This window comes from Lycium barbarum, chromosome 9 (assembly GCF_019175385.1).
Source record: "Lycium barbarum isolate Lr01 chromosome 9, ASM1917538v2, whole genome shotgun sequence".
Lineage (NCBI taxonomy): Eukaryota > Viridiplantae > Streptophyta > Magnoliopsida > Solanales > Solanaceae > Lycium > Lycium barbarum.
The window spans coordinates 114,855,140-114,876,879 of NC_083345.1; the positions used below are offsets into that span (position 1 = coordinate 114,855,140).

Below are 21,740 nucleotides of genomic sequence, written 5' to 3' on the forward strand. Positions count from 1 at the left end.
ATCAAGGATACGTAAACGTTCGGATCATCATTTTAAGGGTTGAAAAGGTGCCCGAAGTAAGTTTTGTTTGAAAAAACTTAGTGTTTTTTTCATACTTTGACCAACGATTAGTCGTGTGTCAAAACTCTGAAACGTCAATATTTTATATAGAACCTGATATTTTTTCTGCGTACAATAATGTAGGTTCAATACATCAAGGATATGTAGACGTTCGGATAGTCATTTTACGGGTTGAAAAGGTACCCGAAGTAAGTTTTGTTTGGAAACTTTATGATGTTTTATTTTTTAAGATTTTGATTTAAGCGTGTTATTTTTTAATCAAGACATAACTTTATTTTGAATATAAATATAATTCTAAAAAATATAGGGAGAAAAACTAGTTGTAAAGTCGTCAAACTTTAGATGGTCATAACTTTGCGCTCGGACGTCCGTTTTACTGCGTTATAGAAAATAAATTTGGTACTATTTCTATAACGCAGTATTTTACTGCGCTAAAGTAGTTAACGGCTCCGTCTTCGTGAACTGTTTTAACGCAGTAAATTACTGCGCTAAAGGTAATTTTGTAATTGTTTTTTTTGTTGAGGTATTTTGATTCAAAGTGATTTTTTTGGAAGCATTTTGGTTCCGGACTCGAGAAAAGGGAAGCTGTTGATCTTTTTACATTTCATAAATACAATGTTTTTGTAATTAAAAAAATGATAAATTGTGCAGATTAAATCACACTTCAAATCATATGATTAACTCTGTCTGTATGTCTTTCACAGGAATTGTATGTCTTTAATGTGTGAGAGAAAAGAGAGGAGTCACCATCCTAATGTTTATAGATACTCATAAAGCACGTCTACAGAGAACACATAAGTAGGCCTAATTTAGTAGACTATTAAAGAGTTTTTGTAGGCATCATTCACGCACGAATTTGGGCAATTCGCAGAATTACCCTTCTTTTGGGGTGGTCTTTAAATTTTGCCCCTCATATTTAAAATCTTTAAGTTTTGCCCTTCGGCTAAACCCTATGGGTTCCAGGGTCGGACCCCCATACAGTCAAAATCTTAAAAAAAAATCGCAAGGCAGAGTTTAAATTCGCTATGCCCCACCGGCATACACTTGTGAAGGAATTACCAAAGTTATGCTGGACCCGACATACTTATGCCTTATGGGCAGACTTGGCATAAGTATGCCGGGTCCGGCATAACTTTGATAATTCCTTCACAAGTTTATGCCGGATCCGGCATAAAAGTTTGCCCATTAAAAGTATGCCCCCAACGGCATAAACTTGTTAAGGAATTACCAAACTTATGCCGGTTTCGTCATACTTATGCCTTATGGGCAGACTTGGCATAAGTATGCCGGGTCCGGCATAACTTTGGTAATTCCTTCACAAGTTTATGCCTGATCCGGCATAAAAGTTTGCCCATTGAAAGTATGCCCCCACCGGATGAGGGTACCTAGGAAGAATTTCATTGTCCTCCTTCCAATATTATTACAGAACTAAAAGGCTTCATGGTAAATGTTACGTCCCGTATTTTTATACATTGGGACAACCCGGATTAACTATGACAATTAAGGGCCAAGACTATTTCGGGATTTGAAGTCGGGACTTTTGACCATTTTTTATTTTGAGACATAATTTGAATATGAAATTGAGGGCATTGGACACTTAGGAAAAATTGGGACCACAATTCATAAAATTGGAATTTAAAAATCTTGCACCAAAAGCCATGGTGGCCGTGTGGACTTGAAATGGTCCCACACATTGTGTGGCCAATTTTAATTGGTCCAACACATGTGTGGGCCATAAACAAAGGGAGATATTTGTGGATACTTAAAAAAAAGAAGACTAAGTCATCTTTCTCATTTCCACTTCTACACTTAAAGAAAAATAACAAGACTTGGAGAGCCTCCACTCCCCCATGGTTCTCGGCCACAACCAAGAAAAATCAAGTCCCATTTTTGCCTCTCTAAAATTATTTCTTTGGTATAAACCCACTATTTGGAGGTCCCTAAGTAGCGTGGAAGTATTGTTTGGGTCATTCAACCACTCATTTTGCCCATTTGCAAACCCTAGCCTATTGGTGGATTGGAGAATAAAGGTGAGTTCTAATCTTGTTTTTGGAGTTATAAATGTTGTATGCATATTGTAGTATGCTAAAATGGATAAAAATCATGAAATATGAAATGTTGAAGTTGGGTCTTGTGTTGGGTGTGTTGACCGTGTGAAGTATATGTGTGTGGTGTGGTATTGGGTTGATGAATTAATTGTTTGTAGCATATTGATTGTCGTAGAGTGGAGAAGAGAATAAAAATCATCGATACATGTATATATGTAGTGTAGCCGTGTATATAGCCTCCAAATGGTAGCAAAGAATGAATTAATATCGCTTAGCGTCGTAATGGTTGTTGTGATGATTTGTATGTTGGAAATGAGAGTTAAATGTCCCGAATTGATATAGTAAGCGTTGCGGACTGATTTGGAGAACTTTGTGCATTTAATGCAATCCTTATATATGAGAACCATTAACATATAAATATGTGTAGTGTGAACGAATGTGAGTCATAGATTATGCCGAATATCGCATTATTATCGCTTAAGCGCTTTCGTGTCGTCGTTACGAATTCTAGTTTGGAATTGAGCATTTAATGACTTAAGATTGATGTTGAGATTGTACGGGCTGATTTGAGGGTTATTGTGCGTTGATGTAATTTGTATATTTTATGAAAATGGTATCGTTATATTGTGAATTGTGATACAAAACATGAATTGAAAGTCGGAAGTGTGCCCAGTGGGCTGCTCACGGGTAGGGGCTGTTTTCGGCCAAAAATTTGGAGAAATTGTGGATTGTTGGAAAAATTATGTGAATTGTTTAGAATGTTCTCGAATGTTGTTAGTATGAGTTTGGGTTAATAATCGAATGTACGAACGATATTGTGGCTTGAAAGTAAGCCATTGAATTAAATAATTGGAAAGTTGTCGAATGGTGTAAAAGAGAGCTACTATTATTATTTTGCCTTTCGAATTGATTATCGATGTTGCTAGGTTGGTTATTGTGGTTGTTGTTGTTGATTTTGAGCGAGTTAAATTCTCGGGATGGCCTATTTACAGGGGAAATGCTGCCGAATTTTCTGTAGAATTTAATGTTAGTTGGAATAAATGGCTTAAGTGTCTATGTTTAATATTGGATATTCGTTGGCATATTTGTAGACCTTGGGGAGCCCGAGGCGTAGATTGAAATTTACTTTAGATTGGCCATCTTGGAGTGCGTACGAGGTATGTAAAGCAACCTCCCTTCTTGTTGGCATGTCTTAGTTTTACATAGGCTAGATTAGAGCCTTAAGGAAATTCCAAATCCGAAATCCGAGCATGATATGATCTATATATGTTCCTTGGCACTCTTATGTATGATTTGATGAAATATGAACCTTTATGTATTTGAAATAATCGCTTTCCGAACTTTGCGCAAAAAAGTTTCACTTTAAAGAACTTCGAAATTTCTGAATGCCATACATTTCACATAAATGCTCGGATTGCTCCAATATTTTTATAAAAGTTTGCATTATGTATGATACGTATGTTTTCCATAGGCGGGCCCGACTTGGGTAAATACCCGTCCGTGGGTCCCGCGACTTTCCTTTATGTAATTCAGAGAATCTTTGAAAGAATTTGGTATGATTATTATTCCGATTTCAAATATGATCATTTTACTTATGTTTGAATTTATGATAATGATTTTATGCATATGACTACTCACGACTCTACTCGTGCATTCTGTTATTCCTTTCGCCGAGTCCCGGGCCGGTTCTGTTGTCGTGCGCATTTTGATATACTCCAGAGTTATGCTGTGTTTATGGTTCACCGAGCTACTCGCAAAAGAGGGTCGGGTTCCACCTATATTTGGTGTTATGCTGTGTATGGCGTTATGTTGTGATGTGATATGTGACAGGGATACGGAGATTTGAAACTTTCTGGTGTTATGCTGTGTTATGGCGCCATCGACGGGTGGGCGACCATATTCTTCTGTACCCTATGCATTACTTACATATTTTTGAAAGTAAGCAAATTTTGATATGTTGGATTTGCACTTATGTTTGGTACTTCCATTTCGTTTATGTCTCAGATTTGCTTTCTGTATATTCTGCTTTGCATACTCAGTACATATTTCGTACTGACCCCCTTTCTTCGGGGGCTGCGTTTTATGCCCGCAGGTACAGACGCACAGTTTGGTGATCTACCCATTCAGGACACCCTCTTCTGTTGTTTGGAGTGCTCTTCTCATTTTAGAGCACACATTTTGGTATATATTCGTTCGCTATGTATATATGTATTTGTTCAGGGGCACGGCGGGGCCCTGTCCCGCCATATGATTCGGTTTGTCTGTTTAAAGGTCTGTAGACGTATTTGTGGGTGTGTGTGCCTACTTCTGTACGGATGTGTTTGCATGACTCTATTCGTTATGGCAGCCTCGTCGGCGTGCATTTTGTATATGTTTGTGGCAGCCTTGTCGGCGTGCATTTGTATATGCGTTTTGGGCCGTTGTGCCATTTGATAGCCTTGTCGGCTTTTGACATATTTGATAGCCTTGCCGGCTTTTTGATATATGTGCATATGTTCGGCGATGTATATTCCGCTGCCTCTTCTGATTCTGATATAATGTTTTGTACGCGCAATCGCGCAAGATAATATTCGTTCTCAACTCTGTTTAAAAATGATGATTTAGTTTGTATGTCCGTTTGGGTGCCCAAGTAGGGCACCAGTCGCGGCCCACGGGGCTGGGTCGTGACAGTAAAAACTTTGTGCGTGGCCTCTTCCACTCATCGTCATGCAAATGTTGTCAACAATTATCATAGTGTTAATACTCATGAAAAACTAGGCTTAGATATAATGGAACAAAATCACGACAACTACTCTTTTCTAACACTACCCCATAATATATTAACAAGAGCAGTTATAATATATCCAATACAGGAAATGTAGCAAAGAAAGTCTTTAGGCCACATTGACACAAAAACCACTTGAATTTTAATAGAACATTTTGATGTCACTAAAAATCTGTAAAAAGTTGACATGAGATCTCAAAGTTATGCCGAACCCGGCATAAACTTATGTAGGAATTACCAAAGTTATGCCGGACCCGGCATACTTATGCCAAGTCTGCCCATAAGGCATGAGTATGCCGGGTCCGGCATACACGCGACCCAAACCTTGCCTTGCGGTTTTCTTTTTTAATTTATGCTTGAGTGGGGGTTCAAACTCAGAACTTCATAATTTCTGCGTGAACGCTCAGTGTTGCAATGCGAAGGGCAAAAATTAAAGACCAGCAATATGAGGGGCATAATTTAAAGACCACACATATGAGGGGCAAAATTTAAAGACCACCCCAAAAGAAGGGCAATCCGCGCAAAAAAATGCACGAATTTCGTGCGTGAAACGTATTAATGTTTTTTTTTTTTGGTACTAGTTTGATTTAACTTTTTTTTTTAGTACTACTTAAGTCGCGGATTCGGTGAAACAAGGAGAAAAAAGAACTTGTGTGAAGTATTAGCAGCATCCTTGTGCTTTTCATTATTATTTTTTTGGATTGTTTTAGGGTATGCATTAGATTCTTTTAATAAAATGCCATCAAATTGGACCGTCCAAACCAAAACAAATTTGATTTGGTTCGGTTCAATTTTCTCTTTTTGATTCAATTTTTCCGATTTGATGTTTCAATTATTCAGTTGTGTCATGTAAGATAATATGGATCTAATACATAATAACATATTTGAATGACAAAAACATTAACTACTATATAAAATGAGGGTTATAATGTCAAATCTCTTAAAAACCAACTATCCATATCCACCCACACATGGAGCGGATACACCATAATCATCTCTATTTTCCAGTGTCATGATATTAAACCAAAAGGTGACTTATCTTGAGAGTTAGTAATGCTAACAGCATACAAAAACAGGTTTGTCTTTTAAAGAACAAAATCTCAAAGTACATCTTCTTTTTTAATTTAGCCAACATCTAGTAAATCCAAAAAGCATCATATTCCTCAGTGCTCCTTGTCAAGGGCTTCTCTCATGCTTGACATCCTTCCCAGAATATTTACCTGCAATTTTTTTTTAGCATAACATAGACTCTTCTTTGTTATGAATCTAAAATTTGCAGACTTGATTTCATTAAACTTACATACTAATTGAAGTCTAAGCTAGATATCAGATAAAACTTTTCGAGATTCGTTTAATATCATAAGTAACAAATTTTCAAGAATCTCATAACTCTTTCGCAGTGTGGCATAATATTCTCATATCACCACCACAGATAATTTCCAGTCTCTCCAATATTTTTATAGTCGTATGGACAAAGAACAAAAAACAAAAGCAAGTATAACGCGGAGGAAGATCATGAAAACAAAGGGAAGTAAAGAAATACTCACAATGGAAATTCGCTACAGGTATTGTTCCGTTGTTGATGAGTTCAAACTTGTAAGTATCTCCTAATTGGACATCATTTGCTTTCCTGAATGCTGTCCATCCCCTGCTAATTATAAATTTAAGTCCCCTTGGTTGTAGCTGCACCGACCATGATCTCTGTTTCTCATCTTTGAGAATCATCTCACAACGTCGATTCAACAAGCCATTTGATTTTGCAAAAGCGATTGGAAGATACTGCTCAAGTTTATCCCAATATGTAGATCAACATCGCGTTATCACAAAAAATGATAAACTCCCCTCTATTTCAATTTATGTGTCTTAACTTTTTTAGCCTGTTTCACGAAGAATGTCACTCCACATGACATGTTTAAAACCACAAGATTCAAGGGCATTTTGATACATTATACACATCTTTAATTTAAGACCATATGATTTAATAGTCATTCATTACTTTCTTAAACTACGTGTCACGTCAAACTAAGACACTTAAACTGAAACGGAGGGAGTAGTTAAGATCCTAACTATTAAGGGCTTAACTAAAACAAGTTCAAATCACTCACCAAAAAGGGTCTGCGGATGGCGTAATGCTTAATAGTAGAAATAAAATGAGGGTTAGCATTAGCAGATGTTGAAGTAGACACTTGTGCTTTTGGAGCAGTCATATCTGAGGTCTCAATCCTGAGGCCTGTTCTTCATTCAAAAAAGATACATTAGAAAAAGAAAAAAAAATAGGACTTCTTTGTGGCGACTAAAGTCATCACAGAAACTACTAAAAGTCGTCAGGTTAATTAAGGGTATGTTCCTGCGATACAGACTTTGAGAGGAAACCCTTTTGGCATCCAAATTTGGCTCCTTTGCTTCCGGCTGAAGTGATGCATTTGCTCTCAAATCTAGTTTTCAAATTGAAAAACGTCATAACTCAAACTGAAGATGAGTAATATTAAGTAAACTTAGAAACTATAAGGATGCAAAAGTTACAAAGAGAATCTTTAATAACTAGAGAGGATCCTTAAAAAGAAAAAAAGAAAAAAAATGTCATTTCACTATAATTATGATTTATAAGAAAGATAGATAAATAGCGGAAAAGGTGGATGAAATATAAGAGAAAAGGGCTAAGATGAGAAACTTGCCGTGAAATTTCAGTACAGGTTTCTCTCCCTTGGAAAACAACTCAAACATTATGGGATCTCCTTCCTTTACGAAATTAGCAGTGCAAAATTTATTCCATCTACCTCCAATGAAAGTGCTGCCTGCACTGTCATACAGCTTAAACGCCCATGACCTTTGCTCATCTCTTATCGTTATCCTACATTTCCTGTCTCTGAGGCCATTTTCCAGTGCAAATAGTTTTGGAACATGCTGAAACAGTTCATAACCAGTTGCACATAAATAGCTCATACTTATGCTTCACAGTCTTGAATTATTAAAGAAAAAATAGTTCTCACAACGGAATGAGTTCATCTTTGTTTTAGTAATAACAAGGAAAGTAGAATTTAGTTTTCAACTTACAAACAAATACTTTGAAAAGCAACTGGGCTTGATGGTAGAAATAAAATGAGGGCGACCCAGAGGCATGTCCTTAGCTGCTTCTACATCGGGGAAATCATTGTGTGATGACATGACATGAGGCTTTGGCTTTTCTGTAGCATTTGCTAATTACACAAAAAAGTCATGTCAAATATTTTTAAAATGTACTTCATGAACAAAAGAACATATCAACAGTTCCACAAGATAGAACCTGTCTAAAGGGATAACTTTCCACTATATGCACATTTTTTGCACAGTGAACTACTTTAAGTCTAAGAAGTTGAATAATCCACTAATTTCAAATTCTCTTCTACTATCAGTTGGGTCTTACTATAACAAATGAAGGTAATGCAATTGCAGAGTTAATTCTCAGTCGCAAGTTATCATAGTATGAAGCTGTATATATAGATTTACAGTATATGCATGTGGATGTGTTAGAAACGATTGATCAAGTTAAAAGTGATAAAGCCAGAGCTAGCTAGAGATAAAATATTATGTCAATATATAAATATCAATCTGGCCTAATAATCCCCTTGCAAAATGAAGCGCGGCTGCCACATTCAGTTTGTCGCGTAAAATTGGAAACGGAATGAAGCAAATGGCGTTGTTAGGATGTCTGCAATGATGCCTTCGGGCTACTTGTTGTATGTAAGTGTTTTTGGATAGTTGTGTTACAACTTACAATGTCCCTTAGTATACTCTTTAAAACCAAGGGCACTCAGAAGAGCAATGAAAGGAAGGCATGGTAGCAGAAGGAAATGACAAGAAGCAGAACAGAGAAAGTAAAGATACAAAGCAAAATGCTATGCTAAATAAGCAGAGAAACCAGGGCAAAAAAATAGGAAAGTCCAACAGTAGCAGAATCCCAGACCTCAAAAAAGTCAAAAGCGGAACATTTTGTGGCCCTGGTTCATTTAACAAAACATGCAGACTTAAAAAAATTTGGAGGAGCAGTGACAAAGGCCAAGTAAATGTAGATAAGCAAACCACACAAGATAAGACTACTCAGGAAGAGGATGGAAGGTTGGAGGTCAATGATAATTATGAGTACCAAAGGATAAAATGACTAGTATGTCACTATGTTGATCAAAGAAAGTGATATGAAACACAAATAGAGATAGTGGTTTACGCCACAATTATGTATTACACACTTTGGACTACAAAGCAAAAAGAAAAAACATCCTATCCAATACAAATATTCATAAAAACCACAGAAAAAAGTAGTGCATATGACAATAGAAAAGATCACCAAAGAAATAAGAGGCTGGTTAGATGAGAAACTGTACCCTGAAATTTCCTTATTGGAGTTTCTGCATCAGTGACTATATGAAATTTCCATACAGGCGCCTCTCCATCAGTAACAACCTTAAACATAACACGATCACCCTCCTTTAAGCAATTGTCAGCAATGAAGTTATGCCATCCATCCCCAATAAAGACTTGAGCTCTACAAGAACTTAACTTTAAATTCCACGACCTTTGCCTTTCATCTCTTATACACAAATCATACTTCTTGTTGATGAGACAGTTTGCACTTGCAAAATGTTGAGGAACACACTGACATGGTCCATAACCATTTACACACATCATTAAACAGTTCATATCCTTCATAGTTTCACTTAACAAAAATAGAAATAAGAAAAATGGTGAAATTAATGAGCTTTGAGACTTACCAAATAGCCATATTTAAGGCAATATGGTCTAATAGTGCATACAAAACGAGAAAGACCAAAAGGCTTGTGAATGGTAGCTTCTGAATAGGAAGAAGACGTGTCTGATGACTCGGTGCTGGGGCTCGTTTTTTCTGTTACATCGTCAATAAATAAAAATTTCTTAAAGGGCTTAAATGGCACAATATGGATTCATATAGCCAATTCTAACTTACTCGCGATTGAGGCGTAGTTGTTTGCATCTTCAAGAAATTAAATATGACAAACTATAATTAGAAAACGTGTCAGCATTTAAATATCCAACACCCCTTTTGGATAATTACTGAAGTACTATCAATTATTGCGTACACTCTACCCTCCCCAGACCCCAGGGTATGTTGTCGTTGTTGTAATTTCCAGATTAACAACTTTTTGCCCAACTTCATTACTTTTATTCGATACTGTATTCAGTATTTTTCAACTTTCTTTCTTTCATATTAATTTACTTTATAGTAACTGTACATAACATGATAGTCGAATTATCTCTGATATGATGAAACTATCAAAGGGTACGTGCTCTTGTAATTCAGACCTTGAGTGGAAGCTCTTTTAGCATCCAAATTAGGCTTCTTTTCTTCAGGCTGAAGTGATGTATTTGCTCTCAAATCTGGTTTTCAAATTGAAAAATGTAATTAATTGAAACTGAAGATGAATTTAAATCCAAAAATAGAACATCAAGTTGAAGTAGAAACTATAAGGATGCTAGAGTTATAAAGAGAAGCTTTAGTGACTAGAGAGGATCCTTTTAAAGAAAAAATAATGATGCCTTCGGGCTAACTGTTGATTAGATGCTTATATTTTTGAATTATAAATTGCTACATGATAGTATTGCGACGTCTTAATTTCCATTGTGTTTTCTTACTTTTATTATATCGGTCAGGGTTTACTGGTTTGCTCGGCCGGGTTAGGTCATCAGATGCCAGTCCCACGATATCCGGAAAGAAGATTAGAGGACAAAGAAATCGAGAAAAGATGTCCAAGTAAGATGGTCGAAATTGTTACTAACCGCCTTCGCTAGCAAAGTTGCCCATAAACCGAACAAACCCAAGGTCCGCTGGGCGAATTTACGGGACTTGAGGGTTTGGTTAATACAAGCATAACAATCGGCAGAGCAGTGTACTTGGATTTGAATTTGGATTCATCAATGCATGGACAAGAAAACGGGAATCCAACTTGGATCTGGAAGAAATATGAAGACAAGGAATGCCCTTTTTTTCTAGATATGAAAAAAAACATATGATATGAAAGCCAAAAAATGAATCATTTCATCCAAAATGTAGTATTTGTTTTTAAAGTTCAAAAGAGAAGTGGTGAAGATGAAGCTCTCTTCTTAAAACAAGGAGAAGTCGCTAATCAGTACCTGAAGATTTTTGAAGAGCTCGCGCGAAATTAATTAGTTTTGCAACTCAAGGCAATATGGTCTAATGGTGCATAGAAAATAAGAATGACCAAAAAGGTTTGCGAGTAGCAGCTTCTGCATGGGAAGAAGCCTTGTGTGACGACTCAATACTGGATCTAAGTTTTCCTATTCCATCGTCAATAAATTAAATTTCTGATACTATTCATTGAAGTGATTAAGAACAGCCTTCTAAAAGTTTAGCAAGATACTTTCTCAGAAGCTACCTAAAGCAGCTCAAAAGGCTTCTACCACACTCAAAAGTTTTTCACAGCAACTGTAATTGCAACATTGTTTTTTAGCAGAAGTCTTCCTTCATAGACTCTTTAAAACCAAGGGCACTCAGAAGAACAATGAAAGGAAGGCATGGTAGCAGAAGGAAATGAACAGAAGCAAAACAGAGAAAGTAAAGATACAAAGCAAAAAATGTTATGCCAAATAAGCAGAGGAACCAGGGCAAAAAAGTCGAGAAGTCCAGCAGTAGAAGAATCCCAGACCTAAAAAAAAAAAGAAGTTAAAAGCGGAACATTTTGTGGCCCTGGTTCTGTTAACAAAACATGCATAGACTTAAAACAATCGGAGGAGCAGCCACAAAGGTCAAGTAAATGTAGATGAAGCACATCGCACAAGATAAGACTACAAAATAAAATGACTAGTATGTTGATCGAAGAAAGTGATATGAAATACAAATAGAGATAGTTGTTTACGCCACATTAATGTATTACACACTTTGGACAACAAAGCAAAAAGAAAAAAGATCCTATCCAATACAAATATTCATAAATACCACACAGAGTGGTAGTGCATATGACAATAGAAAAGATCATCAAAGAAATAAGAAGCTGGTTAGATGAGAAATCGTACCCTGAAATTTCCTTATTGGAGTTTCTGCATCAGTAACTACATGAAATTTCCATACAAGCACCTCTCCATCAGCAACAACCTCAAACATAATACGATCTCCCTCCTTTAAGCAATTGTCAGCAATGAAGTTACGCCATCCATCTCCAATAAAGACTTGAGCGCTACATGAATTTAGCTTTAATTTCCACGACCTTTGCCTTTCATCTCTTATAGACAAATACTTCTTGTTGACGAGACAATTTGCTAGTGCAAAATGTTTAGGAACATGCTGACATGGTGCATAACCATTTACACACATCATTAAACAGTTCATAACCTTCATAATTTCACTTAACAAAAAATAGAAATAAGAAAAATGGTGAAATTAATGAGTTTTGAGACTTACCAAGTAGCCATATTTAAGGCAATATGGTCTAATAGTGCATACAAAATGAGAATGACCAAAAGGCTTGTGAATGGTAGCTTCCGAGTAGGAAGAAGACGTGTCTGACGACTCGGCGCTGGGGCTCGGTTTTTCTGTTACATCATCAATAAATTAAAATTTCTTAAAGGGCTTAAATGGCACAACATGGATTCATATCGGCAATCCCAACTTACTTGGGATTGAGGTGTAGTTATTTTGTATCTTCAAGAAATTAAATATGAAAAACTGCACTTAGAAAACGTATCAGCATTTAATTATCCAACACACCTTTTGGCTATTTACTGAAGTATTATAAATTGTTTATTTATGATAATTTCCATATTGATAACTTTTTGTACAACTTCATTACTTCTATTCAATACTGTAGTCAGGATTTTTAACTTTCTATCCTTCATATTAATCTACTTTATAGTAACTGAATATATCATGATATTCAAATTATCTATGTTATATGTAAGCCTTTCGATATCAAATTATGTTATTGTAGTCACTATTTTTTATTAAGAAACTAATTAGACCAATTAAATTATGTTTTCAAGATTTAATTTGGTATTTAATCTTATTTTCTCTTTATGTTCTAGTTTTTTCTTATTAAAAAGAAGTTCACCTTTGAATTCAAAATTCTTGGAAGTCATTTCAACAGTATGGGCTGCCTAAAGCAGCTCAAAAGTTTTCTACCACATTCAAAAGCTTTTCACAGTAACTGTAATTGCAACATTGTTTTTTAGCAAAAGTCTTCCTTCATAGACTCTTTGAAACCCAGGGCACTCAGAAGAACAATGAACTTATGAAAGGAAGCATGGTAGCAGAAGGAAATGAACAGAAGAAAAACAGAGAAAGTAAAGATACAAAGCAAAAATGCTATGCCAAATAAGCAGAGGAACCAGGGAAAAAAATTCGAGAAGTCCAGCAGTAGCAGAATCCCAGACCTAAAAAAAGTCAAAAGCGGAACATTTTGTGGCCCTGGTTCTGTTAACAAAACATGCATAGATTTAAAAATATTCAGTGACAAAGGCCTAGTAAATGTAGATGAAACACCACACAAGATAACACTACTCAGGGAGAGGATGGAAGGTTGGAATTCAATGATAGTTATGAGCAGCAAAGGATAAAATGACTAATATGTTGATCGAAGAAAGTGATATGAAATACAAACAGAGATAGTGGTTTACGCCACAATTATGTATTACACACTTTGGACAACAAAGGAAAAAAAGAATAGATCCTATCAAGTACAGATATTCATAAATACCACACAGAATAGTAGTACATATGACAATAGAAAAGATCATCAAAAAGAAATAAGAGGCTGGTTAGATGAGAAACTTTACCCTGAAATTTCGTTACAGGATTTTCTGCATCAGTAACTACATGAAATTTCCATACAGGAGCCGCTCCATCAGTAACAACCTCAAACCTAATACTGTCTCCCTTCTTTAAGCAATTGTCAGCAATGAAGTTACACCATCCATCTCCAATAAAGACTTGAGCGCTAGAAGAAGTTAGCTTTAAATTCCACGACTTTTGCCTTTCATCTCTTATAGACAAATCATACTTCTTGTTGATAAGACAATTTGCAAGTGCAAAAAGTTTAGGAACGCGCTGGCATGGTGCATAACCATTTACACACATCATTAAACGCTTCATATCCTTCATAGTTTCACTTAACAAAGATAAAAATAAGAAAAATGGTGAAATTAATGAGTTTTGAGACTTACCAAGTAACCATATGTAAAGCAATATGGTCTAAGTGTGCACACAAAATGAGAATGACCTATATGCTTGTGGGCAGCAGCTTCTGAATCAGAAGAAGATGTATCTGATGACTCGATGCTGGAGCTCGATTTTTCTGTTACATCATCAGTATATTAAATTTCTTGAAGGACTTAAATGGCACGACATGGATTATGAAGATTCATATAGTCAATCCCAATTTACTTGAGATTGAGGCGTAGTTGTTTGTCTCTTCAAGAAATTAAATATGACAAATTACACTCAAAACAAGGAAGTAAAAAAATTCGGAGGAGCAGCCACAAAGGCCAAGTAAATGTAGATGAAGCACACCACACAAGATAAGACTACTCAGGAAGAGGATGGAAGATTGGAGTTCAATGATAATTATGAGTAGCAAAGGATAAAATGACTAGTGTGTTGATCGGAAGAAAGTGATATGAAATACAAATAGAGATAGTTGTTTACGCCACAGTTGTCTATTACACACTTTGGACAAGAAAAGCAAAAAGAAAAAATATCCTATCCAATACAAATATTCATAAATACCACACAGAAAAGTAGTGCATATGACAATAGGAAAGATCATCAAAGAAATAAGAAGCTGGTTAGATGAGAAAACTTACCCTGAAACTTCCTCATTGGAGTTTCTGCATCAGTAAGAACATGAAATTCCCATATAGGTGTCTCTCCATTAGTAACAACCTCAAACATAATACGATCTCCCTCCTTCAAGCAATTATCAGCACTGAATTTACGCCATCCCTCTCCAATATAGAATCGGTTTTTGCAAGAATTTAACCTTAGATTCCACGACTTAATTTTCATTTGATCTCTTATAATCAAACCGCACTTTTTGTTGGTGATGAGACCGTTTGCAAATGCAAAACGTCTAGGGACACACTGTATACACATCATTAAACAGTTCATATGCTTCATAGTTTCACTTAACAAAGATAAAAATAAGAACGATGGTGCACATGCTTCATTTAGCCTAAAGATTCTTCAAGAGTTTACGTGAAATTAATGAGTTCTGAGACTTACCAAGTAACCATATGCAAAGCAATATGGTCTAATAGTATATACAAAATGAGAATGACCAAAAGGCTTGTGGGCAGCAGCTTCCGCATCGGAGGAAGTCGTGTCTGATGACTCGATGCTGGGGCTCGATTTTTCTGTTACATCGTGAGTATATTAAATTTTTGAAGGGCTTAAATGGCACGATATGGATTATGAAGATTCATATAGTCAATCCCAATTTACTTGAGATTGAGACGTAGTTGTTTGTTTATTCAAGAAATTAAATATGACAAATTACACTCAAAACAAGCAGCAGCATTTAAATATCCGTCACACAACAACATAACCAATGTGATCCCACAAATGGGGTCTAGGGAAGGTAGGATGCACGCAAACTTTACCCATGCCACACCTTTTGGCTAACTTCTAAAGTATTATAAATTGTTTATTTATGATAATTTCCATATTAATAACTTTTTGCACAAATCGTTACTTCTAGTCAATACCATATTCAGCATTATAGTAGTTACTCTTCTTTTCTCTTTCTATTCTAGTTTGTCTTATTAAAAAGAACTTCACCTTTGAATTCAAAATTCTTGGAAGTCTCTTCGAGAATATGGGCTGCTGCAGCTGCTGCTTCTTCTTCCTTCTCCTCCTCTTTTTCCTCTTCCTTCTCGTCCTCGTTCTCTTCTTCTTCTTCCTCCACCTCATTTTCTTCCTCTTCTTGTATTTGTATATACTCTGCATATTCTCTGTCAGAGTGACTTGAATCAAATATTGTAACCTCAAACTCCATGTTTCCTTCATGTCTGAAAATCAACAAATATCCTAACTGCAACTCCTGCTCCTTTGCAAACTTTTTCCAGCCCTCTTCCAGTCGTCGGCCGTTCACTTTCACCAGCCATTTCTTGCCCTCTATTTTTAGTATTGCGTGTTCAATATGCTCGTATCCCTTGAGATACTTCAAGAAACCTTTAGGAATATTCTGCAGAACAACAATATGTATAACCAGAATAACCTTGTCCAATGATATCTTCATTTTTAATTAGCCAGAAATTCTAAAAGGAATGCAGAAAACACTACAATAGGGACTTTCGAGGGGATTCAACAAGTGTTATATATATATATATATACACACACACATAAAACAATAATAACGAGTCTCAGTCCCAAACAAGTTGAGATCAGCTATATCATCATCATCATCGTACAAAATAATATAAAAGTGAAAAATAAGTTTAATACATATACATTTAAAAAAAAATGCTTTACCTATATACACAATATAATTTTCATGGCATACATAGATTCTGTCATTAAGAACACTAAAAAATTACTCCTGTCCCAATTTATGTGATACACTTTCTTTTTTAGTCTGTCCCAAAAAAAATGATACATTTCCTTATTTGACAACAATTTAACTTTAAACTTTATATTTTACGCTTTACGACATATTCTATAACCACACAAATATCTTTGGTTTATTTTAGACCACAAAATTCAAAAGTCTTCCTTTATTTCTTAAACTCTATACTCAGTCAAACTATATCACATAAATTGCGACGGTGGGAGTAACTATTTTGTACCCAATAAAACAATATTCATTTAGATTATGCTTTTGATCTTTAGGAGTACTATGTTTTTGTTCCAAGATTCAGCTGAAACCTGGAACAAATTACAACAAAGATTACATTATAAACTCATAATATTAAACTGCAACGAGTAAGAACTTGAAGATCGAAGCCATTGAAATTTATACATAATAAAGGAGACATTTATAAAAGTGAAAAAAAAATGAAAGTATTACTACTTACAATTCCATTCTTGAAACCAGGCATAATAGGTTTGAAAAAATGAGGTTTCTTTGGAGGAATTTTCATTGCAGCCAAGGAACTGATAAAATTTTACAGTAGAGAAAATATGTTTTTTTTTTCTGTTTCCCATTAGATATAATTTTAAAAAGATTCAGAGAAATTTGAGGGGAAAGCTACAAATGGAATGAAAAACAGGCGGCTTTTCGTGTCAGGTAACTTGTAAACAAATACTAGTACTGCATTATGATTTTGTGAAAGTAAAAGCATTAATCAACTGCATGTATACAAAAAGCAACAAAGAAATACTTTTTGTTTATATGTTGAAAAGATGTTAGCTGAATAAGGAAAGAAAAAATTTCTCATAAAGCTGTTCGAAATCAGTTCATTTAATGAAAGGGACAGAATGAAATGTTCGGGGTTATCAAAAATGTGTTACACATACGAAGAACTTTAGTCATAATATTTGGAGCTACCTACTTGTGTGAGATTAAAAAAAGCCTTACGCAATTATTAATACTATTAATTACTCCCTCCGTATCAATTTAAGTGTATTAATTTGACTGAGCCCGGAGCTTAAAAAAGTAAGGATTTAGTAGCTCAGTTGATTGGCTAACTGAACTTTCACTTTATTGGTGAGCGTTCGAATTCCCACATTGTAATCTCCTTCCCCACCCCCATATAATAAAAAAAAAGTTTTAAAAAAAAGAGCCTGAAGCTTAAAAAATAAAGGATCATTTGCACGATTGCCCTTCAAAGGCACTGGTCTTTAATTTTTGTCCTTCACCCAAAGCCTCGAGGTCCTGGGTTCAAACCCCGACTCAAAAAAAAAATGACAAGGCAAAGTTCCGTAGCAAAATTAGGCCTATTCAGACAAAAGTTGAGCCTTAAGGCGGAATTTTACAAAATTTCAATTGAATAAAAAAAAAAAATTAACTTAATGCAAAACTCTACTTGCCTTCAGGTATAAGACAAAACTCTGTCCTTAAGATAGAGTTTTGTCATGCCTGAACGTAGGAAAACTCTGCTTGATCAGGTAGAGTTTGCAGTCAAACTCTGCCTGATCAGGCAAAGTTTCAAACTTTACCTTAAGATAGAGTTTGCCTCAATTTTTGCCCGAACGTACCAAAACTTTATCTTGCGAATTCAAATTCTACCTTGCAAATTATTTTTCAAAGTTGAAAGATGGAATGAGAAACAGGGGATTTTTTTATGTCAGGGGACTGTGTGAGAGACAATACTAGCATGATTCTGTGAAGTAAAGCATTAAGAGCCCATTTGGCTAAGCTTATAAGCTGCTGAAAACAGCTTATAAGCTGTTTTTAGTTTTTTTGTGTGTTTGACTGACCAGCTTATAAGTCATTTTGTGCTTCAAATAAGCCCAAAAAATTATTTGGACCCGTTTGGCTTAGCTTAAAAAAAGCAGCTTATAAACTGTTTTCAGCTTATCAGCTTCCAAATAGGCTCAAACAGTTTATAAACTACTTTTTTTAAGTTCACTCTAAAGTATTGACTTTGATGATTACAAAAAGCAACAAAGTAATATGTTTTGTTATAGTATAGAAAAAATGTTAGCTGAAGAAGGAAGGAAAGAAAATTTCTCATAAAGCTGGTCAAAATTTAATTTGCTTTAATTTTTCTGTAGAGAAAAGTTTTTTTTTTTTTTTTTTGCTTTCCATTGGACATAAATGAAAGAAATTAGGGGAAACTTGAATAGAGTTGTACGGAAATTTGATGAAAGCTACAAATGGAATGTAAAACAGGGGATTTTTTTTATGTCAGGGGACTGTGGGAGCCAATACTATGAAATAAAACATTAATGTGTTATTCAGTACTAAGGCTATTTTTCTTTGTCAGCAAATGGAACATTTTTATGGTTCACTTAGATGATAGTTAATAATACCCCGGCGTCTTCAAACTTCACACTTATGTCCCTATTTGGATGGAAATTCCCAAATCTTCTCAAATTACCCAATTTCAAAAAAAATTACCCACTTTTTTTGTTGACTTGCCCCGCCCAACCCGCCTATCATCATCATTAAGCTCTAGCTTCATCTTCTTCCATGTAAAAAAAAAAAAAAGCAAGAACACACCCAAATGATAAAATCTCAAAACTCACCTCAAATTTAATCTTTAAATCCAACTCCAAATCTTGGTGCACAAAACTCACCTCAAATTTAATCTTTATATCCAACTCCAAATGAGATGAGTAATGAATAATGAGTTGATTCAAATAGAAACACTTAAGATTTCAAATATTAGTCTCAAATTCAAGTTGATTCTATTTTAACACTTTATCAAACAAAGATCATCAAATGAATTTCAATCATGGTCCTTGCAAATTGAATCATTTATTCATATAATATATTTAACAAGAAAATACTCCAAATATTTCAAATCTTTATTTTTTAGCGACAGCTCCAATAGCTGATTCTTACAAGAAATTTTTGTTACCCTTTTTTTCCCCATTCTTTGATCCTCCCCGCCACCTCAAAAGAAGAGATCGAATCTCAGTTAATCTTCCAAGTAATAAGCTTCTAATACTGGAATTAATCTTTCCCTCTTCTTCTTCGAGCCTCACACGTCTCAAAAGGAAAAAAAAATAGGAGTTTTGCATTTCAATTAATATTATATTTTATAAGCTTCTATTTACATATTGATGGCCAGAGAATAACCTCGTACATATATTATATTAGTAAAAGATAATAAATATTAATAAAATAATTGAGGTGCGCATAAAATTTATCCAAACATTACCAATGTTAAAAAAAGTTAGCTATGAAAGAAACTGATTAAACTTGATTGTGGGATCAAATTTAACTAGCTTACAGAAAATGAAGGTTCCATAGCTGAAGTGAAAAAGCAAAATAGAAAAAAGTGAGTTTTGGAATTTTATCATTTGGGTGTGTTCTTGCTTTTTTTTTTTTTTTTCCATGGAAGAAGATGAAGCTAGAGCTTGATGATGATAGGCGGGTCGAGCGGGGCGGATTAACAAAAAAAGTGGGTATTTTTTTTTAAATTGGGTAATTTGAGAAGATTTGCGAATTTCCATCCAAATAGGAGCATAAGCATGAAGTTTGAAGACGCCAGGGGTATTTTTATTAACTTTCACTAACGGAGTGTATATTTAACTAATAAAATAAAATAGAGAGGTATATTTGATTCTTTTCCCTTTATTAAAGCAAGGAAAGATGTTAGCTGGATTGGGAAAGAAAAATTTCTCATAAAGCTCATTGATGAAGTGACAGGATGAAATCTTCTCATTTTTTGAAAATGCTAGACTGACTGCACTACTTCCCAAATCCAAAAACAAATGATACGGAATTTATTTTGGAAATCTTGAAGGTAGCGTGGGTGTGTTTGGTATATGACCGAAAAACATTGGTTTTGTTTTGAATATGTATATACCAACTTATGTACCAAACAAAAGAAAATGAATAGGAATATCACTTATTTCTTGAGAAAATATTTTCTTGAAAAACATTTTTCGTGGAAGACATTTTTCGTCATACCAAACACACCCTTAATATGAGTTTTTAATTCTTACTATTTCTTATTTATTTTCAATGATATTCTCTCCATCCCATTTTAACTGTCCCGTTTAAAAGAAGAAAAAAAAAAGGTTACTCTTTTCGGTCCATTAGTTGTCGTGCTTATTAAAAATCGTTGGTGCAAAATATTGTCATTTTAAAAAATCAAGATATAATTAATTATTTGATCCGCTTTTACCCTTACACAATAAATGTGGAGAGAAATCAACGGTGAAAAAAAGAGTAGTATTAAATTGAGATCAAAGAACAAATAAGAATAATTTAATCAATATACTCTTTTAATTAACATTTTCTAAAATGGCATGCAAAGAAAAACAGGACAAGCAACATGAACCGGTAGGAGCATGGGAACAACACCTGGAATGGTTGATTACACAAGCCAAGTGTAAATCGCAAAATTCTCAAATTCTCAAGATGATTTATGCAGAATATGTTGATGTAGTGTGGTTGGAGCAAAATCAGCTGACTTTTGAAGATAAAGCTAAACAGTGACTGATGATTGCAAGGGAAATTGCCTATATTAGTAATGTGCGAGCCCCTAGTGGCATTAGGACTAAGAGCCTGTTTGGATGGGCTTAAAAAAAGTCGCTTATAAGCTGTTTTCAGCTTATAAGCTGCTTTAGATAAGTTAAGCCAAACAAACCCAATTAATTTTTTGGGCTTATTTTAAGCACAAAATGACTTTAAGCTGGCCAGCCAAACACGTAAAAAAACTGAAAACAACTTATAAGCCAATCCAAACGGGCTCTAAGATACAACAGTTTTTGTTGTAGCTTTACTAAATAGGTGTTGTTGTTTCTTTAGAGTTTTCTTTATGATGAGATAGCTCTACTGTGATGATAAGCTACGGGTTTGTAAATATGCACTTGGTGATCAGTTAAAAAGGTTAGTTACCAAAAAAAAAAACCGGTGGGAGTAGTATATTGTACTCCCTCCATCCTAGTTTAATTAAGTTGCCCCTTTATTAGATTTTTTTTTTTTTTAAAAATGAGCAGTATTAAAAGTATAATTGGAAACAATTGCTAACTTTAGTCTTGAATTTTTATAATAATAATTATTTTAGGGAAAAGAATTATAATTAAAATGGTTGTTAATTTGGGACGGAGGGAATACCACTTTACAAATCAGTCACTATGCAAATGATGCCCAATTGTTTTTGAAAAAAATTAAAGGTCCCTCACTATGTAAAATTTTACGAGGCAGTCTATTTTGATCCTGCCATTTTAATTTGTATGTTTTTAATTTTTTCCATGGAAATTGTGAAATTTGAAAGAAGTAGTTTTCATTTTC

General features: G+C 34.8%; 2 protein-coding genes across 2 annotated transcripts; both read right to left on the reverse strand.

The window, feature by feature from the left end:
* Window positions 1-5,833: 5,833 nt before the first annotated feature.
* Window positions 5,834-12,211, reverse strand: LOC132612205 (B3 domain-containing protein REM17-like). Its single transcript, XM_060326524.1, has 10 exons — window positions 11,914-12,211; window positions 10,186-10,260; window positions 9,618-9,748; window positions 9,231-9,501; window positions 7,927-8,069; window positions 7,548-7,776; window positions 7,233-7,307; window positions 6,978-7,102; window positions 6,420-6,651; window positions 5,834-6,092 (listed from the first exon to the last, which is right to left on the reverse strand). Exons 1-10 carry the CDS (start codon window positions 12,209-12,211, stop codon window positions 6,049-6,051), a joined length of 1,623 nt encoding a protein of 540 aa, XP_060182507.1. The 3' UTR covers window positions 5,834-6,048.
* A 1,368-nt stretch (window positions 12,212-13,579) lies between these two features.
* LOC132612206 (B3 domain-containing protein REM8-like) lies at window positions 13,580-16,986 on the reverse strand. Its single transcript, XM_060326525.1, has 6 exons — window positions 16,903-16,986; window positions 15,668-16,073; window positions 15,113-15,243; window positions 14,695-14,971; window positions 14,056-14,186; window positions 13,580-13,987 (listed from the first exon to the last, which is right to left on the reverse strand). Exons 1-6 carry the CDS (start codon window positions 16,966-16,968, stop codon window positions 13,580-13,582), a joined length of 1,419 nt encoding a protein of 472 aa, XP_060182508.1. The 5' UTR covers window positions 16,969-16,986.
* Window positions 16,987-21,740: the final 4,754 nt, after the last annotated feature.